This window comes from Chaetomium tenue, assembly GCF_020726465.1.
Source record: "Chaetomium tenue strain MPI-SDFR-AT-0079 chromosome Unknown F5144scaffold_7, whole genome shotgun sequence".
NCBI classification, from domain to species: domain Eukaryota; kingdom Fungi; phylum Ascomycota; class Sordariomycetes; order Sordariales; family Chaetomiaceae; genus Chaetomium; species Chaetomium tenue.
Window position 1 is genome coordinate 1844975 of NW_027117335.1, and position 18695 is coordinate 1863669.

At 54.3% G+C, this 18695-nt stretch overlaps 6 protein-coding genes and 1 non-coding gene across 7 annotated transcripts; 5 read left to right on the forward strand and 2 right to left on the reverse strand.

Annotated features, from left to right (window-relative positions):
* Positions 1 to 2229: 2229 nt before the first annotated feature.
* F5144DRAFT_596492 (uncharacterized protein) lies at positions 2230 to 3354 on the forward strand (the record flags this gene model as incomplete). The annotated part of the gene is made up of 3 exons (XM_066790805.1): positions 2230 to 2511; positions 2662 to 3164; positions 3228 to 3354. 3 exons carry the CDS (start codon positions 2230 to 2232, stop codon positions 3352 to 3354), a joined length of 912 nt encoding a protein of 303 aa, XP_066639065.1.
* Positions 3355 to 5816: 2462 nt separating this feature from the next.
* F5144DRAFT_393665 (major facilitator superfamily-domain-containing protein) lies at positions 5817 to 8007 on the forward strand. The gene is made up of 6 exons (XM_066784741.1): positions 5817 to 6098; positions 6173 to 6484; positions 6537 to 7063; positions 7123 to 7444; positions 7495 to 7634; positions 7704 to 8007. The coding sequence occupies exons 1-6, from the start codon at positions 6065 to 6067 to the stop codon at positions 7932 to 7934; spliced, it is 1566 nt and encodes a 521-aa protein (XP_066639066.1). The 5' UTR covers positions 5817 to 6064; the 3' UTR covers positions 7935 to 8007.
* Positions 8008 to 9238: 1231 nt separating this feature from the next.
* On the forward strand, positions 9239 to 9310 carry F5144DRAFT_t172. Its single transcript has one exon. It is a non-coding gene; the product is annotated as a tRNA-Asp (tRNA).
* A 9-nt stretch (positions 9311 to 9319) lies between these two features.
* On the reverse strand, positions 9320 to 11665 carry F5144DRAFT_586654 (uncharacterized protein). The gene is made up of 4 exons (XM_066789779.1): positions 11543 to 11665; positions 11041 to 11477; positions 10041 to 10965; positions 9320 to 9954 (listed from the first exon to the last, which is right to left on the reverse strand). Exons 1-4 carry the CDS (start codon positions 11588 to 11590, stop codon positions 9460 to 9462), a joined length of 1905 nt encoding a protein of 634 aa, XP_066639067.1. The 5' UTR covers positions 11591 to 11665; the 3' UTR covers positions 9320 to 9459.
* Positions 11666 to 12790: 1125 nt separating this feature from the next.
* F5144DRAFT_551943 (glycosyl hydrolase family 61-domain-containing protein) lies at positions 12791 to 14189 on the forward strand (the record flags this gene model as incomplete). The annotated part of the gene is made up of 9 exons (XM_066787716.1): positions 12791 to 12904; positions 12971 to 13103; positions 13166 to 13218; positions 13282 to 13410; positions 13493 to 13615; positions 13665 to 13745; positions 13813 to 13888; positions 13946 to 14113; positions 14173 to 14189. The coding sequence occupies 9 exons, from the start codon at positions 12791 to 12793 to the stop codon at positions 14187 to 14189; spliced, it is 894 nt and encodes a 297-aa protein (XP_066639068.1).
* A 662-nt stretch (positions 14190 to 14851) lies between these two features.
* On the reverse strand, positions 14852 to 16222 carry F5144DRAFT_660839 (cytochrome P450; the record flags this gene model as incomplete). Its single annotated transcript, XM_066793275.1, has 3 exons — positions 14852 to 14981; positions 15054 to 15437; positions 15498 to 16222. The coding sequence occupies 3 exons, from the start codon at positions 16220 to 16222 to the stop codon at positions 14852 to 14854; spliced, it is 1239 nt and encodes a 412-aa protein (XP_066639069.1).
* A 166-nt stretch (positions 16223 to 16388) lies between these two features.
* On the forward strand, positions 16389 to 18638 carry F5144DRAFT_660844 (major facilitator superfamily domain-containing protein; the record flags this gene model as incomplete). The annotated part of the gene is made up of 5 exons (XM_066793276.1): positions 16389 to 17058; positions 17112 to 17213; positions 17319 to 17843; positions 17876 to 17924; positions 18034 to 18638. The coding sequence occupies exons 1-5, from the start codon at positions 16864 to 16866 to the stop codon at positions 18636 to 18638; spliced, it is 1476 nt and encodes a 491-aa protein (XP_066639070.1). The 5' UTR covers positions 16389 to 16863.
* Between the last annotated feature and the right edge of the window lie 57 nt (positions 18639 to 18695).

Genomic DNA, 18695 nt, shown 5'->3' on the forward strand with positions numbered 1-18695 from the left:
TGGGCTACCAGGTAGATCATGGTAGACGGGCTACCTTAGACTATCAGCATGCAACATGCAAACTCAGATAGTATATAGTCATTCGTTCTGGAGAGCTCTGGGAGTTCTCCAGTTAGCAATCACAACTACAGTTCGCTACAAGCTCGCAAGCCTACTGTTGAGACAAGTCTATTGTTGTGCACCCTTTGGCTGCACCGAACCTAAGCATCCTTTGCAGAGATTACCTTCACCGAAGCTGAACCCTAACAGGATAGGATCCTGGAGTAGGTTCGTCACAGACCCCACCAAATCCGCGAATATAGTTAACCCTAGCCCTGTGACATCTGGAAGTCAACCCGGGTGTAGCCAAAGTCCTTGACCTTGTTGACCGAATGTAGCTTAATAACGGAGAATTTGGCCTGGGCGCAATACTCGTGGAGGTCGGCGAGTAGGCCCTCCAGCGAGTCATAGCCGTGAGAATTGAGCTTGTGGTGCGGTGGAGGGTTCGAGAACGGAAGTGCATCGCCATTGACAGCATCGACATCGGAATCGAGATCTGAGAAGCCGCGCTAAGTGCTAGAGGTGTCCGATTCGGACGCGGACAACGTCAATCTACGCAGAATTAGCAGGCGATTCGAATGAGGGTAGTTGCAGCCTACTCAGACGACATCTTGGTTGTTTTGTTGCGGTTGGTGGTGGTGATGCGGTGGCTTGGCTGGATGCCGCGAATGTGGTGGGGGTTGGGGGCTGAATGCGCACTGAAATGCGGCTGCAATTACGGGGCTTCCGTGTATTGGCACCTGGCAAGGCTTTCACGGCATTGACAAAAATTCCAGATGTCACAGGGTTAGGGTTATAATAGCGGATTTGGTGGGGTCATAGTACAAGTGAGACAGATGGCATAGTACGTGGATGTGTTCTCTTTTGGAAAGAGAGTTCGAGACTTGCATACTAGATCTCTACCTACTTATACCCTTATTTGGCTTTTCCTCGCGATTAAGAAGCCAAGAACAGAGCCCACCTCCTGTCTCATCTTTCCCCCTTTCCAACACCGCCTGAAGCAGCGAGGCGGCCGCGATGATAGTCCCAAAAGCTATGCGCATACCTACATCGGTACCTTAGTGTCAGGTACCTTGCCTACCACACACGCTTGTCCTGTCCGTTATCTCAGTTCAGCGGAGGGACATGCTGACCCGGTCCCGAAGAAGTCCTAACCTCATTACCAAACTTCCTAAAATAGGGTCGGTCCTTGATATGGGTCAAACATCAGACACGCTCATGTCGAAGGGCGGCGGTGGATAGCGGCGGTCGGCGGCCTGGCGGGGCACCAAGATAGATACGTACCTAGGTACCTTTGGTACCTCCCGAGGTAAGAGGTATTAGGGTTCTGGCTAAGTATTCCCCATGCCTCTAGCAGCGGTAGTGAGTGAGGGATACGCGCCTAGTCTGTCGGCGGCCCGAGCACGCCGCATCACTGCCAGTTCCAAGGGGCCCAACTTCAAGCCATCACGTTCTTTACAGGCTCAGAGCCTCAACCTGGCGGCATCGGTTGGCGAGAACCTCACCTGTTTGCCACCGTGCGCTGTGATCTGACCCGGGAGTTGGGTCTCTTGTCGTTCCGTGACAAGGCACGGGTGGCGAAGCCGACCTAAGACCACGCCGCGAAAAAGGGTGGAGTGGCGGCTAGTTCGTTGTTGGCGCCGCCCTGTATGTGCTGTTGGCCGTCCGAAGTATCAGCCCAGTGGCACGACGGCACGACGGCACGGCGGTATGTACCACCACCAGAAAAATATTTGCAACAATGTTGCCAGTGGTGGAAAACCTGTGACACCCGACGGCCTCGGGCGGCGCAGCTTCACAATGGGACGGAAATATGGGGGCCCGGGGGGGCGGGTTGGTTTCAAGCTCCTCATTGGACGCACAGGCGGTTTGAAGCTGCACGAGCTACCAGCTGGCCCAACGTATTTTGGGTTGGTTGTCCTGGGTCCAAAAGTCCAACCAACTGTTTCGAAACCAACCATTCACCCAGGGCCGAGGGAACCGCATGGCTGGGCCCGGCATTGAACACAGCATGAGGTTCTGAGCACCCAGCACTTCGTCATTGCGGGAATTGGTACCCTCGTATTTTCCTCTGGACTGTCCGCGATATCTTCGATTATTTGACCCTGCTTTTGTGGAATCAACAATCAACCACCTACGCAGTTCTAGCTCCAAATCGCCGGGCGTTGGTTTAAGATCTATCCCATCGCCATGGGCACGATTCCCAATCCTTCCGGCAAAGCCCGGTACGGTGTTAATACAACCCTTCGCATCCGCGAGCATGTGCCCCCCGAGCCCTTCACCGGCTCGTACGGACCATGCCCCCGCCCACCGGTCGACTGGAGCCGCTGGAAAGACCAGGACCTGTGGAAGATTGACCGTGTGGAGTTCGCACTCGCCAACCCACCACTCGAGACGAAACCGCCGGCCTCGCTTGAGCGCATCTTGACTGTGACGGGCATCAAGACCATCCGGGACCAAGGCGGAGCCCATGTAGTCACCTGTTTTCTCGACGGAGATTCATCCGCCGAGTACATCGCCAAGATATTCGACGGGGTCGACTACCCTCTGGGAGATCCCGGGCCCAGCGCCCTGGAACACAATGACTGTATGTCCTTTGCTGATAGGGACTACAGCATCGAGGCCTGGGCCTATAGGACCATGCAACCCATCATCGGAGGGACTATCGTCCCGGCCTACCACGGGTCCTGGACCTTCAAGATCGGCCAGCGATGGGTCCGCATGATCCTTATCGAACTTGTCCCTGGTGAATGCATGATAGACATAATCGCGCGTGCCGAGGATGCAGAGGGGCTTAAGGTCGACTATGCCCTACTCCCGCCTGAAGACTTCCGGATCCGCGTGCTCAAGAACATTCGGGAAGCGGTCTTGTTCATTTGGTGGAACGCCGCTGTGCGGCACGACGATGTCGAACCCCGCAACATCATGGTGAAACCCGATGGCAACATCGTCATCATCGACTTCAACAACGTCTACATTTACGAGTTCACCCCAAACCGCGACATGCACCCCCGCACGCAGAAGCAAGGGCCGCTGCCCTTACCCCCGTCCATCATCGAACGGCTTTGGCCTTTCCCGAGGGGATACCAACTCGATTACCCATGGATACATTGGATACCCCAGAGGTGGATTGAAGACCCGAGCGTGGCGGCCGAATGGCTGGTGAAAACCTACCGGAACGACCCTAGGTTCACGCCGCCTTCGGCGTTTTGGCTGAGCAAGGAAGTCCACAAGAAGGCGGGCGCGAAAGCATTGCGCCTGCTAGAGAGTCTTGGTCGCAAGCCGGCAACGAGCCAGAGCGGCGGAGGTTTCTGATTGTTCAGTCTTTTGGGGGCGGAACAGCATGAGCTTTATCCTGACAAGGAGCACCAAGAAAGCCTGGGAGGGGCCAGCGATTTTGATACTTAGGAAACCATAAATACAGCCTCGTAACACCGAGCTCATGCCTGTGGATACTCTTTTCCCCCTTTTTCTTTTCCTTGTGTGTTTGTCCGTCCGTCTTCCTCTGTTTCTTTTTCTCTTTCATCGTTCTGTGTTCTTGTTTTTCTTTTCTGTTTTTCTGTTTTTCTTCATTACCTCTCTGTTCCTCCCCCCTCTCTTTTGTTGTCTTCATATTTGTCTTTTTATTTACTTTCCTGCCAGTTTTGCTCTTTGCTTTGCTCTTATCGAGCTGTTCAGCTTGGAGTTCATCTTAAGGTTAAGTACATGTACCACGGCAGGCACTCAATTCACGGCCCTCGGTTGATTTCCCGCCTTGCATGGCATTCCTGGCATTGATACGCGGGGTTCCACCCAAATGTACTGAACTACATCAGTGTAGGTCTTGGATGGATAGATCTTCAAATCCCACCCGTCCCATACGCTATTCGCCGCAATCATTTTATTACTAAAAACTTCAGATATCAAGACGCACCACCGCCTGCGCTCTTTTTCCATCTTCATCGCATCCGAGTCGTGTTATCCCGTCGTTTTCACTACCTCCCTGTCCTCAACCCACAGAACAACCCCGCGAGCCAAGACCAACCCTGTCCAGATCAGCTCTGGAAGAGACGCTGCGGTTGGCCGTAGAAATATCTTTGGGCGTTGTCCTGCCTTCAACTCACCAGCGGCCATAGTGATTATTTAGGAGAGATTGAAGTTGGTACCCGCCACAACCACCGCGGCCTGGGGCACGCAGCCCAACTCCCGGCAAAATTAGAGCCCGCTTCGAGCCAACAACACGGCGACCTCCGACGGGGCGAATACCACACCACACAGACAGCAAGCTCCCTCGCCACCGAACCCAGACCCTTCCCAGAATCCCAGATGAGAGGCCAGTCCAGCCCGGCAATACTTCACACCAAGCAAACGTAATAAGTTCATCTCGTTCCATGGCACCAGCGTTGACCACATCCGCGCCAAAGATGACGTGCTCCGCACTCCAACCCTTCACAACAATGCTTCAGCCTCAAGTGCGATGTTACGCTGCATGGGTGAACTTCGCACACCCGCCACCCACCAACAAAACACCGGCTCGTGGTCTAGCCCCCGTTCTATTGGCAGGGCTACCCCTCACCAAACACACCAAACACAAGACAAAAAAGATAAGATGCTCTCCGAACGGGCACATGAACACCCCTCTCGCTTTGCCGTTGCAACCCCTCGCTTATACCAATGCTTGGGATATGATTGGCGAAGGGGGACGGGGAGCACCGGGGCGGGCGTGGGGGTGCCCTGCCGGTTCATCTACCCGCACCCTCCTCACCTTACCGGGGTGGAGTGTGTGTCTCTCCCGGAGCGACGATACTGGGGGAGCACCGCATCAGGGTGGTGTGGTGGTCGTGTGTCACCAACCGTGGGACTGTTCTCCGGGATTAAAACAGGGTTGCAGGATGAAGGATACATCGAGATTCCAAGATTCGCAGAGCACACCACACGCCGAAAACACGGAGGTTTCGGTGGTTAGGGGTCAGGCGAGGAGCGCGGTTGGTGCGGGGAACTGAGCCGCTGCCTCCAGGGATTGCCTAGGGTGACTCGAGCGCATGCATATCAGCCCGGGTCAAGCCGCGGCGCTCACCAATGGACGCTTGGAGGGGCGACAGGGTGAGGCCAGGGGAATATTCCGAGGGTGCAACCACCTGGAGATTGGTGAGTTCAATGCCAAAGAATGCGTGATTCGGCCATAAAGAGCCGTTTGAGAAGATGTTTAGAAAATCTTTGGCAGAAGCCGACGACTTCGAGGCACCCAGGCCACTGTAATGCCCAATGCCGAAGGAGAACGTTGCTGGTAAGTTTAGTTTCGAATCATATGCATCGTATGCAGAGTCTCACGGGACCCGCCGTAATAAGGTGCAGGCAGGATGGGGTAGCGCTCGGTCTGAACCCCTGGCCAAACCCACTCCAATGCCGAAGATGATCGTGGCCATGGTGAATTGGTGGGCTCAATGTCTGAAAGACAGGCACTGTTCGAGCATCAAGAGAAAGAAAACAGGAGCCCCCGAGAGACTGTGGGGAGTGAAAACAAAAACAAAAACCGTCAGCGGCTGCTAACCGACGGTTGAGTTATCGCCGGTTTCGGGCTTACGCGCAGCAAGAAACCTAGGTCGGCCGATCTCTGCACGGGGCATGCAGGCAACCTGCAGCGAGACGGGTTGCCTTTTTCGTCGGCAATAGCCAAACTCTGCCGCGATGGGGGCCAGGGACGGTTAGTCGCCCTGCCCACCTGAGACACCCTCGCCGGAGGCATTGCCACCGGGGCAGCTTTGGCACCTCTCCCTGTTGAAGACTTCCCTCACGGCTAAGTTGGGAGAGACATTGAGAAAAAAAAAGATCAAAAAGGAATAACCAGAATCAGCAGATACAACTTGTATCTCCCATCTTACCACCTCAATTGCAACGGGATGGCCGACAATAATACGGAACAAAACAAGAAATGGAACACCACTACCACTACTGTGTCTGTCCGGGAAGTTGACGAGAGGACACCACTTCTAGAATCACAAACAAGGCCTGGCTATGAAACGACTCCGAAGTGTGCCGAGGAGGTATGGAAGCCGTCTGCAGGCTTCTGGTGGATCGAAACAGGTACGCGAGAAACAAGACCGAGGGAAGTAGCACAAACCTAATGTCGTGTCTGACGCGTGCAACTCGGCAGCTCTCTGGGCCAATGTCTTCCTCTCCGGGTTCGACGGCACGATCACCGCCTCGACGTATGCCGCCATCAGCTCCGACTTCAATGCTGCCAACAACGCAGCTTGGCTGACGACGTCATACTTGGTCACAAGCACAGCCTTCCAGCCCCTCTACGGCCGGTTTTCTGATATGTTTGGGCGGAGGATATGCTTCTTCGTCTCGACGCTCGCTTTTATGATCGGATGCTTCGGTTGTTCGATCTCTCAGAGTATGCTCGGGCTCGACATCATGAGGGCCGTGACGGGTTTCGGGGGCGGCGGACTAATCACAATGGGTGAGTGCACATTGTCTTCCGTACGATGCATTACCGTACTAAATCTTGGCAGCAACGGTGATCAACTCCGACATGATCCCATTGAAGCAGAGGGGTATGTATCAGGCCATGCAAAACATTCTCGTCGGCTTCGGTGCGGTTCTCGGGGCATCCCTTGGGGGTGTGATGGCCGAAAGCATTGGGTGGCGGTGGTGTTTTCTGTTGCAAGTTCCGGTATCCATCGTAGCCCTTGTCGTGGGTTATCTCGTGCTGGAGAATCCTCCTTGCGTCATCCCGGTGACGGATCCCAAACACCCGTTTTTGTTTGCAATGCGGCGCTTGGATCTGCTTGGGGCTTTCGTCCTCGTCATCGGGCTCGTGGCACAGCTCTTGGGCTTGAGCCTCGGTGGTAACGACTTTCCCTGGAGTAGTCCGTTTGTGATCGGCTCGCTGGGCGGGAGTGTCGTCCTCTTGGCCCTGTTCGTGAGAATCGAGGCGACGACCAAAGCGATACCCATGATCCCGCTGCGGATGTTGCGGGGCTGGCAGCCCACCGCAGTTCAGCTGACCAACGTGTTCTCCGGTATGGCCGCATATGCCGTGAGTGTTTTTCCACCTCTTTACCTCTTTGATATTGGCGTTGCGCTGACACTTCCCAGTACATGTTCATGGTTCCCATGTACTTCCAAGCTGTTCAGGGTGACTCTCCTTCCGAGGCTGGCTTGCGTTTAATTGTCCCCGCTCTCGCAACACCAGTTGGTGGCGTCATCGCAGGCTCGCTGATGCACCGCGGTTATCCTCTGGCTTTGAACGTTCGTCTCGGTACGGCGACAATGCTACTCGGCAACCTTCTGGCAATGACGCTCGGGATGACGGGGAATCGGTGGAAGGAGTTTTTGTTTCTGGTACCTGCAAATCTGGGGCTCGGCCTGACGAACCCCAGCGTGTTGTTCAGCTTTGTTTCCATCTTCGAGCATAGAGGTAAGCGGTTTAGAGTGTGGATATTGGGACAAATGACTAACCTTTAGTAGAGCAAGCTGTCGCTACTTCCACCGTTTACTTGATCCGGTCCATGGGCACCATTTACGGCGTTACTGTCACCGCAGCAATCGTCCAGAATGTCCTACTGGCGAGGTTGCCCGAGGCTCTGGGGGATGCGGCGACGGAAGAGGTTAGTTTAGTTGTCTCCGCTTAACTGCTGTCTCCTCGGGTAGAACCGAAAGGCTGACTTTGCCGGTAGCTCATCGAGAAGCTACGCCAGTCGCTCTTCGCGGTCAGCGAGCTCTCCCCTGCTTTGGAGGCGGCGGTTCGTGCGTTGTACTGTGATGCATTGCGAATGGCATTCTCGGCGTCGAGTGCTTTCGCGTTTCTGGCTTTCGTGTTCTCATTGGCGCATCGGACAGGGTCGCTGCAAAGAGGGAGCCAGGCAGAGGCAAGCGTCGATGACGAAACCGATGGGAAAGATACTTAAAGTAAAGAGAAGGGTGTGAGAGGGATTTACCATGTTACTTGAGTCATTTACGTGGCAGCACGGAGTAATAAGGGTATTCCACGGGGAAAGGGCTGACGAGAAAGAGGGTGTGGCGGCAGGTCACTTTCCCCCTTCGCTTCTTTCGTCAGCCCGCCCAAAATGGCGTGCGCGCCTGCTCCTTCCCAACACCGCCAACTCCGCTTCTCCAGACTGAGACAACCCCCAATCCCCCCCAATTATAATTTCTGCCTGCGTGTCTGGGGTCATTTAACATTACATCCAATACCTTACATTCTGACCCCCGTGCTCGGAGATAATGAGGTACGACGCAGGAACCTGAGGGGAAAAGGCTTGCTTCTGCGTACATGTAACTACCGGAGAAATCGGTCCCTAGACTGTGCACCGTGACTTTGACCAACAGACTCACAAATATTACCTAAGGTATTGGCCATATTCACGACAATACCGTTCCAGGATCGCACACGAACGAGGCCGGGTAAAAAAAAACTCAAAGTTTTCCTCTTAACGTTCCAAATGTAAAGTTCCGCCAGGTCACCTTTGCTACATATAACGCCCGGCCTCTCCGTGCAATTTCCTCTTCCGTACGGCCTTCGTCGATTGAACGAACTTCTGCTGCGCTTGGTGGTGGGTCTCTGGCAATCAAACCCCCGGACTCCACGATCAATATGTCAGGGGGGATGTTCGTGTTCGCTGTGTTCCACGCGTTTATTTGCCCGATCTTTCCGTCAGGAGCCAGGAGTTGGTTGTAGCCGCATTGGGAGTTGCTAAAGCTAAGAGGGTGGGTTTCTACCTAGTTGTAACTCCAGTCCCTAACTATGTGGCCTTCTACCTACTCTGTATATGCTCTTGGTAAGCTTTGTTATGAGCATATAAATCTGCCCCTCGTTCCTAGATAAGTCTACGAACCGCTCCATGTCGATCCATCCCGAGTCCTTTATGTTGTTTTCCAAATTCACAACTATCCGTGGATCCACAATATCGGCATTTGGTGACTGGAAATGTGGCCGAGAGTTATTCCAGGTGAGCCCCGGGGTCATCTAGGAAAGTAATAAGAGGCAGTCTACTGTACACTTGCAATATTCTTCTACTTGGAAACCCTAAGTGGAACCCAAGGGCCGAGGCTGCTATCTCACCGGCGGAGTTAGGAGTAGCTTGTTGTGGGGACAGTGGAACCAGTCAACGACAAAGAACGGCTAGCTGAAAATCTCTTCACTTCTTAACTACTGCCCCAGGTCCCTCGCCAACAACCAACCCAGGCTATAGCGAGTGCCCACATTCGCTAGTCTTCCATAGTATAGTGGTCAGTATGTGAGCTTGTCACGCTCGAGACCCGGGTTCAATTCCCGGTGGGAGAGATCATCAGTGCCCAATATCTTTTTGGGAGTTGTCAACGACATAGGCTGGTGTTGTGAGACACAGCGATTTCCTATCATCTAACAAAGTCCCTGAGTCGGCGGTGACATGACCAAGCGTACAGATAACGATATACTCCCTACAACTTCTTCTAAAAATGGTAATACGAATCCGGCTGAAAAGAAGCAACAGGACAGGCCTCGAGGAACGACCAATGCGGACGGACGGTCGCTGCCCACCTGTGTTCGTGTGTCCGATCCCGCACATCAAACACGCGGTACGGGAGGCCATTGTTCTCCTCCGCGCTTTTGGTCCGGCAAACGAAAAGGTTATGCAAATACAACTTGTTGCGCCCCTGACCAAAGTCGCCGAACGCAACCACCTCCAGGGAGGCTATTCCCTTCGGTCCAAACGCCCAATCAAGCAGAGCACGGAACGAGTCTTGCAATGTGTCTTCTAGCGTATCGTATTCCAAGGCCCGTAAACTTGTTACGCGGTGGCGCTCCCTGGGTCTGCAGCCGGGCTCGTCAACTCGGGGGAGGTCCAAGGCGAGGCAATCCTCGCCCCGGTTGAGATCAGCTCCAGTTTGTCGAAGGTGAAATATCTTGAGCTTGGGCCTGAACGTGAAGGGTCGAAGGAGCATTGGCTGTGGCATGGAGATTGCGTCAGTGAACTGTCTATGGGTAACCTGAGCGGCTCCGAGAAAGGGAAGGTAGTGAATGCCCGACTAACCAATAGATCTGGATCGCAGCACAGGCCCAAGCATTCCAAACCCAAAAGTCCCAGTGGTTCATAAGTAAGTTGCGCCATCGAAAGCCCCAAGACGTGGGAGTCACGAACATAACGGGGTTGACACCCGAAATCAGCCCTCCAGTGAATGATCAGCCGTTTCAGGGTGGTGTCGTGATGCCGAAGAGCGTACCAGAGGCTTGGTCCCGGATTTTCGGATGGCCTCGAATTCGAAACACTCACAAACAGGTCGACAAGGCCCCTAAAGGAAAGGACCAGGCTGCTAATCCTTAGAATCCCGTCCCCGCTGTTGTGTTCGTCACATTTAACTTCGAGCGTGCGGAGTTTGACAGACTTCCCTGCCATTGATGCTCTGACGACCTCCAGGAACCCTTCCCAGCCGCGGCAATGCCACAGGGTAAGCGACTCTAGGGCTGCGAAATTGATGACGCGGCACAATGTCCTTCTGGTGATTCCAAGGCCGAGTGGTGCCAGTCGAAGGCGAAGGACGCGAAGCGCTGGGAAAGCGGGCCCTAGCGAACGGTAGGGCCTCATTGACAGGATGTCATCTCGGAACCGCTCGTCGTCCGGGAAGAAATGCGGCAAGGCGCAAGGGAAACCGAACCCAAAACTGTCGGGATCGCGAGGTATCTCGGGGTACATATTGTGCAAATCCAGCTCCAGCTCCTCGAGGTGGTGTTGATTGTCTCTGATTGCTTCTCGTAGTGGGCGGGCGTTGTATGGTGGGAGGCCCTTCCAAGAGATACGCTTGAGGCATCGGAAGGGGGTCAAGTCGACAACACCGGTCTCCGCTCCCGGGGGTCCGGGGCACATGCAGTCTGTCGTTAAGCGGAGGGAGGTGATATGCGGATGATGTTCTGCCAACGCCTTGATGATGGCAGGGGCCACACAGGTGGCCAAATCCCAGCTAGTGATATACCCGGTCAGAATCCCATTACTACGTGGTTTGGCGCTTAGTGTTGAGCATTGGGTGGTATGTTACCTGAACCCTTGCAGCTGTCCTTTCTCCAGGGACTCGATGATTAATTGTGCATTTTCCACCACGGACTTGTAATGGGCCTCTCGCTCTGCTCGGTGTGCTTCTCTACGTTTTTCCTGGGCTTCTGTCAGTTGTATGAGCGGGTGGCCTGCCTGGCCTTCTCCACTCCCGGGAAGAGGATGGGGGCATGGCGTCCCCAAGTAGTGGCGATTGGCAAAGCCGCATTGCAGGTCCAGCTGAGTGACTTGGCGAAGGGCTGTCGAAGGTTGGCGTAGGGTTGCGGCGCATCGTGCCACAGCCTCACCACCCACCCTGGGTTGGTGTAGGCTCGCACCGCGACTCTGCACATCGACGCGGAGTTTCTTCCAGATAATGGTGGCGAGAACGGCGCGTAAGGTTTTGGATGCGGAAGATAAAGCTACAAGGTCATTGTGTGGAAGCTGCAATCAAGGAACCCCGGGTCAGCCATATTGATCCCTACGGGTGTGTGGGAAGGCGGACAAACTTGGTTGATGATCAAGTCGAATACTTCACGCGGTAGCTTCCAAAACATATTGGTGGTGTCACTGGTCGTTGAGCGGGCAAGGCAGACGGAGGACGATGCTCCGGGCTCACCGATAAGTTGGGTGTGTCTTAGTTGTGGGGAAAAGAAAATGTTGTGGCCAACGAGAGCCAACGAGAGCCAACCACCCCAGGCAGCAGCACCAACTCGGGAAAGCTGGAGATGGCCGATCCGATCCGTGTTGGTGTCCATGAGATGATATTAATTCATGAACGGGCCGCGGAAACTGAAAATAAACTGGGGTTAGCATCCAAGAACCATCAATACCTAGGTAAGGCAGTACCTAAACTACATGTCGCCAACTTTGACCAAGCCGCAGCTCACCAGTGGTTCTTGTTCGTAAATGACTACATCCTACATGCAGGGAAGGAAAACTTATCAGGAACTCCTTGTGGAAAATCTTCATAGAGGCGTCTTGGAGAGCATGAGATGCGAGCCTTTGACTCTCCCTGACCCCAAGACCCAATAATTGTCCATGTCTGGCATTTTGTAAACCCTTTGGGTTGGAAAACAAACGCTACAAAACGGAGTGAATAACCCGGACGAGGCCTTGATCCGTATTATCTCTAAAAACCACATTCCCCATGTCATTCTAGAATCGCACCTTTCCGGCCACGTGTCGGACCGAATTCTCATGAACTTGACAGTATACTTAATATCCGGTGTGATTTTGGGACGCATCCAACACATTAACCTCCCCCGTTTTTGCGTTCCTCGCTTTCCTTCCCTTCCGCGTTGAGACTCGTTACCTTATGTTCACACATACCTTCTTGTTATGGATTAGACGTTCAGGATCACTAACCTAATTCGCAGAGTGCTTGCTGCTCTTTCGCCAAGCGAATGCCTAAATTCCGACGGCGCGTTGTCTAAGAAGGCCCGAGAACCGGGAGGACATTCCGTATACCTTTGGCAAACGCCGTGCGGGGATCCAGGGGCCGTAGGGCGGACGGGGAAGCTCCGGCCTCGCCCAACAGACGGAGAATAGGGATGTTGTGTTCTCATTGGATATCAGGGTCACTTCTCCTTGTTTGAACTAAAATGGACAACATGATAACCCTGATGTCACGATGTGCCGATGTCTATATAAGCCCTTCTTCCGTCTTCTTCAGAATGATTCCGTAAAAGTCTCTCCAGCTTCATTCACTTCTCGCCCCTTACACCTATCATTGACCCGTGCTCACAAAGCCCAAGATGAAGGCCTCAACCGTCTTCCACCTCATCGGCGCGGCCCAGGCGCACACAATCATGCAGTCCTTCAACGGCAATCCTCAGGGCGCGGGAATCTACATGCCTAGCGACGACTCGGTAAACGATTGACCTTTTCACGCCTTCGATAATGGCTGCATGACTCGTCGCTAACACTCGGCGCAGTTCATCTCGGATGTCAACTCCAACTCAATTGCCTGCAACGGACCTCCTGTGACTTCCTTCCGGTCCTCGTCGCAGGTGTTTACCGTGCAGGCTGGCTCCGAGGTCACTGGAGCCTGGCTGCATACTCTGACCAGTAAGTACAACATAGAGCAGACACGTTCCTGGAAGAGATGACCAGGACTGACATGATAATAGGCACCGGACCCGACTCCACCGCCGACAACAAAGTCATCGACTCCAGCCACAAGGTACTATGACGCTTCTGTCCCAGTCCACTTTGGGAACGTCGGCTGACATGGTATGGCATGTAGGGACCGGTTAGCGTCTGGATGAAGAAGGTATCGGATGCTACCCAGAACCCATCAGCCGGCCCAGGTGGAGGTTGGTTCAAGATCGCCGAAGAGGGTTTGAACAACGGCAAGTGGGGTGTCGATACTGTGGTATGTCCCTTCAAAACCTGAAAGAGTCTTTCTTTTTCCAGATGGACACGAACCTTGAGGCCTTACTAATGATCACCTGCAGATTGCCTCCGGTGGTATCCAAAAGGCCAAGATTCCGACCTGCATTGAGAATGGTGATTACCTCTTGCGCTTCGAGATCCTGGCCCTCCACTCCGCCTACAGCCAAGGCGGCGCGCAGTTCTACGTAAGTCCAATAATGTATCATACAACCGGGCCCCACTGATATCTCGCAGATGGAATGTGCTCAGATCCGCGTCACGGGAGGCACCGGAACTGGAAAGCCCGCCACTGTGTCCTTGCCAGGTGCTTATTCGGTACGTCGAAGTAGATTCAAGGTACCACGAGGAGGATTTCCTGCCTGTGCTGACGTTCACAATACAGCAATCCGACCCCGGTATCGTTGTCAACATCTACAACAACAATGGCCAACCGTACCCGTCGAGCTATAGCATTCCCGGTAAGTCTACATTCTGCACCACTTGATAAACTTGCGCAACTACTGATGCGCTTCGAGGGCCTCGCCCATTCACTTGTAGTGGCTCATCGGGCTCCGGCCCTTCGGACCCGAGCGGCGGTGGCAGCGGCGCGACGGCGGCACTATATGGGCAATGCGGTGGGAGCGGGTGGACTGGCCCTACCACTTGTGCCTCCGGCACCTGCAAGGCAAGCAACCAGTGGTATAGTAAGTTGCTTTATCCCTCCCTTTTTTACAACAGTACATGGCTTACTGATTAATGACAGGCCAATGCTTACCGTAAGGTGTTGAGGCTCGGGGCATGGAAGCGAATCCCTTCAACGGGGCTTGGTTGGGGTTGTGGCTGGCTCGTGTACAGGGACCATGGTGTAACTCTTGTCTTCAATCCTCGCCGGTCTCATCAACTCTCAGCTATGCCAATACCTATCTACCTATGCACTCTTAGCTTTTGGAACATGAAACAATTTGCCTGCGGAGAGATCGTCAGGTTTCTACCGTGGACAAGCATGACGTTAATTAGCTTCCCCTGTGTTAATAAGACTTCCCCTAAAGTGGTTGTGCAAATCGAACGCCAGAGCCGGGGATCAATTTCCTCCATTCATCACTTTTCCCAACTTGTTCTAGCGTCTTGGGGGCCAAGGACAACAGACAAGAAAAGAGAAGCTCTGAGGGTGGATAGCTTAGCAAGGACTTCGGTCCCTTCAGGTTGCCTGTATCACCGTTTTGGCCCGATGTATCTCAGAAGATCAGACCTCTTGACTGACTCCAAGACATCGCCGCGTTCAATGTAAAGGAGTCATGATCGTCTCAACAGTGGGCTCTAAGCCCGTAGCAAACTATCAGGTGGTTGTAGTTGTTACCTGAAGGCCTGAGAGTCTTCCACGACCAGTGTCTATTTACTATCCAACAGATGGGCAGCTCTCCTGGCCCTGTGTGCTCTGTACTTTACTCAATCTTGAAGGTTAGGGGACAGCTGATGATGCCCATCTCGGGCATCCTTGAGAACTGCATCTCCCCATTGACCTCAAATTTTGTTGTCTTTGACAACAGCGTTGTTAATGCAGTCTGCAAAGCACTATGAGTTTCAGTTAGCCCGGATACATCCCCAAGATACCGTAGCTTGAATGAAAGAGAATGGTCGACCCACAGTTTTGCGAGCGGCTGACCAACACAACGATGCCTCCCCCTGCCGAAACCCATATGCATCGCAATGTTGGGTCTATTCAAAACGAACTCGTGAGGATTATCAAAAACCGCCGGGTCACGGTTTGCCGCGCTGTAAGTGAGTGTGATGGGAACTCCGGGCTTGATGGTTTGACCGTGGATGACTGTCTCCTTGGACACCGTTCTAGCGAAGCCTCGGTACGGACTAAAGAGCCTAACAAATTCCTCAAGAGCGGCAGGGATTAGACTCGGATCATCCCTGAGACGCTGTTGAAGCTCTTGGTCCTTGGAAAGGTGGTTGCAGATGCCGCCGAGCATCAGTGGTGGTGCTACCATCCCCACAACCAAGCTTTGTCGGATACAACCTCTGTTTGCTGTCAGCTAGGTTCCGCACCTCCCATTCAGTCCCTAACAAAGGGCATCTTACACAAGATGAATCTCCTCCAACGGCTCACCAAGGCTATCCGTCTCCAACAACAGACTGCTCGCAGGGTCTTCCTCCGGATCCCTTGGATTCTCTCTCCGATCTGCCAGCACAGCCCGCGCAATATCATAAAGCTGCGTGCTAAAATGGGTCGTCTTTTCGCCATCCCTCTGGCGCCAGGCGTTTACCCACGCCGAAGCGGTGCTCGCCAGCCGCGGCGCCGTGTCCGGCGTCAGGTTCAGCCACTCCGTCTCGACCCACGCCGCGAACTGCGCCGCAAACTCAGTGCATATGTCCCCCTCTCCTTTCTCAAGCAACGGCAATAACAATTCCTCGGCGTGGCGCTCCAGAGGTCCCGCAAGGCGCTTGATCCGCGCCGGTTTGAGGGTCCGGTCTAGGGCTGTGCGGTAGGGGGTGTGGTTGGGCGCGTCGAAGTTTAGGGGCGGCCGGCGCAGGCCCCGCGGGTCGGAGGGTATGACGGCGCGGACGGAGGAGATGAAGGTGTCGGAGTCGAGGGCGGCCGCCTTGACGTCGTCGTAGCGGGTCATGAGCCAGTAGCCGCCGTACTGGTTCGTGTACGCTACCGGGCATGCTTCGCGGAGGATGTCGTATTCTTTAAGGATCTCGTCTACATTGTCGCTGATGACGGCTGGCGAGGTGTCGATGCGTTCTTGGGAGAGTGGTTGGGTTGCCATAAAAGGGCAGGACATTGTTTTGGCTCCGGCCATGCTGTTGCACGGTTAGATCGGACGGTTTGGGTTACTCCTTGAACACTCGATGGTTCTTCAAGCGTGGTAATAGAAACGGGCTGCTTTTCAACACGGACGTGAAAATAAGCAGCGGAAATAAAGACCCGAGTCCCAACCAGAGCTCAACGTAACATCGTCCGTCAACCCCGAGGCCACGGAGAATGTTACAGTCACCCAATGAATCCTGCACAGTTCAGTATTGGGAGACGGCTAAATGGTTCGACTTGGATCACTCGACCAGGTTGCCGGGCCCAAATGCCGGGCTCGGAGTCGGGGTAGCAGCTTGGGAAGCAAGGGATTGGAGCGCGTGAGAAGCACGGGCGATCAACTAATTAACCACCTTGCCTACCCCTCATGCTGATTTGATGCCAGTTCCCCTCCTCACGAAGTCCGAGGGTGGGTTTCCGAGTTGGGTTTCGATGTTATTTCCCCGGGAGGGGACGGTAATGAACTTTGTTGGAAAACAGAGGACTTTTGCTTGTTGCTCGCCTTGTGACTTCACCCTACCATAAGAGCATGGGAATGCCTCTTTAGCTAGGTCCGCCCATCGCCATCCAAGAGCGCAAAGCAGTTTATCTTCTTAAGGCTACGTTGGTGCATGCAACCTTTTGACGATCAACATGGCCCCCAACGATATCACCAGCCCAGAGGTTGGGAAGGCGACCGAGGTCGAAGTGGAGGACACAAAAGCTGACCTACCTGAAGCGGTCGTCACCCACTATGCCCCGGTTAACGAAGAAGAGAGGGACCTGGACAAGAGGGTAAACTGGAAGCTGGATATCACTGTTCTATTAATCCTATCCATTAGCTTCATTGTAAGACAACCAAACCTAGGTGTCACCGACCACCATACTAACATTAACTCAAGCTCTGCGGCATCGACAAGACCAACGTCGGCTTCGTAGCAACAAGCAGCTTCGTCAAGGACGCCAACCTCCACCCAGACGACATTCCCAACTCCCTCTCCCTAGTATGCCCTCCACCACCATCCCTGGCACCATCTCCATGCCTCCCTCCTTCCCAGCCCCCCATAATCACTCACCCGCCCCCACTAACCACCCCCACCCCTCCCCAGTTCTCCGCAACCTACGTCCCGCTCCAACCCCTCGCAGCCCTCCTCGCCCGCCGCATCGGCCCGCACCGCTTCCTGCCCCTGCAACTCCTCGTTTGGGGCTCCCTCTGCATGGCCCACGCCGCCATCCGCTCCTCGGGCACGCTCATCGCTTTGCGCCTCCTCCTCGGCGCGGCCGAGGCCGGCTTCACGCAGACGGCCTTCTACTACATGTCGCTGCTGTACCCCAAGTTTGCGCTGGGGTTCCGCATGGGGTTATTCACCGGTATGTATGCGGTGGCGGGGGCGTTTGCGGGGCTGATTGCGTATGGGTTGTTGAAGGTGGAGGGGGGTGGGGTGAGGGGGTGGCAGGTGGTGTTTTTGGTGGAGGGGGGCGTGACGGTGTTCGTGGCGGTGGTGGCGTTTTTGGTGTTGCCTGGGGGCGTGCGTAAGGCGTGGTTTTTGGGGGAGAGGGAGAGGGAGCATGCGGTGGGGAGGATGGAGAGGGATTTGGCGGGGATGAGGGAGGGGGAGGGAGAGGGGAATGGCGTGAGGGTGAGGGATTTGGTGGATGTGTTGAGGGATTGGAGGAAGATGCTGATTATTGTGTGCAATATCACGGCTGTGTTGGTGGGTTTGGCTTTTCTTTTGCCCCTTTCCGTATCTATCCATCCCCCTTGCGAGATATTTGTTCCGGGACAGACTCGACTAACAAACAACACTAACTAGCCCGTCACAGCCTTCACCACATTCCTCCCGCTCATTGTCCAAGGCATGGACTACAAGGGCGTGACGGCAACACTGATGTCCGTCCCACCGTTTGCCGTCGGTGTCGTTGGTCTGCTCATCATCGTTTACTCGTCGGATTACTTCCACGAACGGTCGCTACACACCGTGTTCGGCATGCTCTTGGGGCTGATCGGATGTGCCGTCATGGTTGCCTCCTCCGACCCTAAGCTCCGCTACGGATTTGCCCACGTGTGTCTTTCCGGCGTGTTCGCGAGCGGCCCGCTCGTGGCCGTGTGGTTGGCGGGCAACACGCCGTGGAAAGCGTCCCGGTCCTTTGTGCTCGGTCTGAACGGTTACTCCAACCTGGCTGGCGTTATCGCCGGGCAGCTGTTCAAGAGCAAATATGCTCCCAGCTACAAATACCCATTGACCGTCACGATGATTTTGAACGCTGTTGGTATGCTTGGGTTCCTGTTTGTGCGAGGGATGTACATGTGGGAAAACAGAAAGAGGAAGAAGATCACGGCTACCTGGACTGAGGACGACTTCATCAACGAGCAGAGCAGCACGAAGCGGAGAGGTGATCAGCGGTACACTTGGATTTACGGATATTAAGTTAGGAATCATCTTGCTAGGGCTCTGGGGGCCCATGAACATAGTATCAATCGGACC

Bases quoted from the DNA above. Each gene is read 5' to 3' on its own strand.
- F5144DRAFT_393665 (XM_066784741.1), top strand. From the start codon at position 6,065: ATGGAAGCCGTCTGCAGGCTTCTGGTGGATCGAA. The intron at 6,485-6,536 runs GTGAGTGCACAT...AAATCTTGGCAG, and splicing joins CGGCGGACTAATCACAATGG to CAACGGTGATCAACTCCGAC. The intron at 7,064-7,122 runs GTGAGTGTTTTT...GACACTTCCCAG, and splicing joins CCGGTATGGCCGCATATGCC to TACATGTTCATGGTTCCCAT.
- F5144DRAFT_586654 (XM_066789779.1), bottom strand. From the start codon at position 11,590: ATGTTTTGGAAGCTACCGCGTGAAGTATTCGACTTGATCATCAACCAA. The intron at 11,478-11,542 runs GTTTGTCCGCCT...CCTTGATTGCAG, and splicing joins TCGACTTGATCATCAACCAA to CTTCCACACAATGACCTTGT. The intron at 9,955-10,040 runs GTTAGTCGGGCA...TCCATGCCACAG, and splicing joins GCTGCGATCCAGATCTATTG to CCAATGCTCCTTCGACCCTT.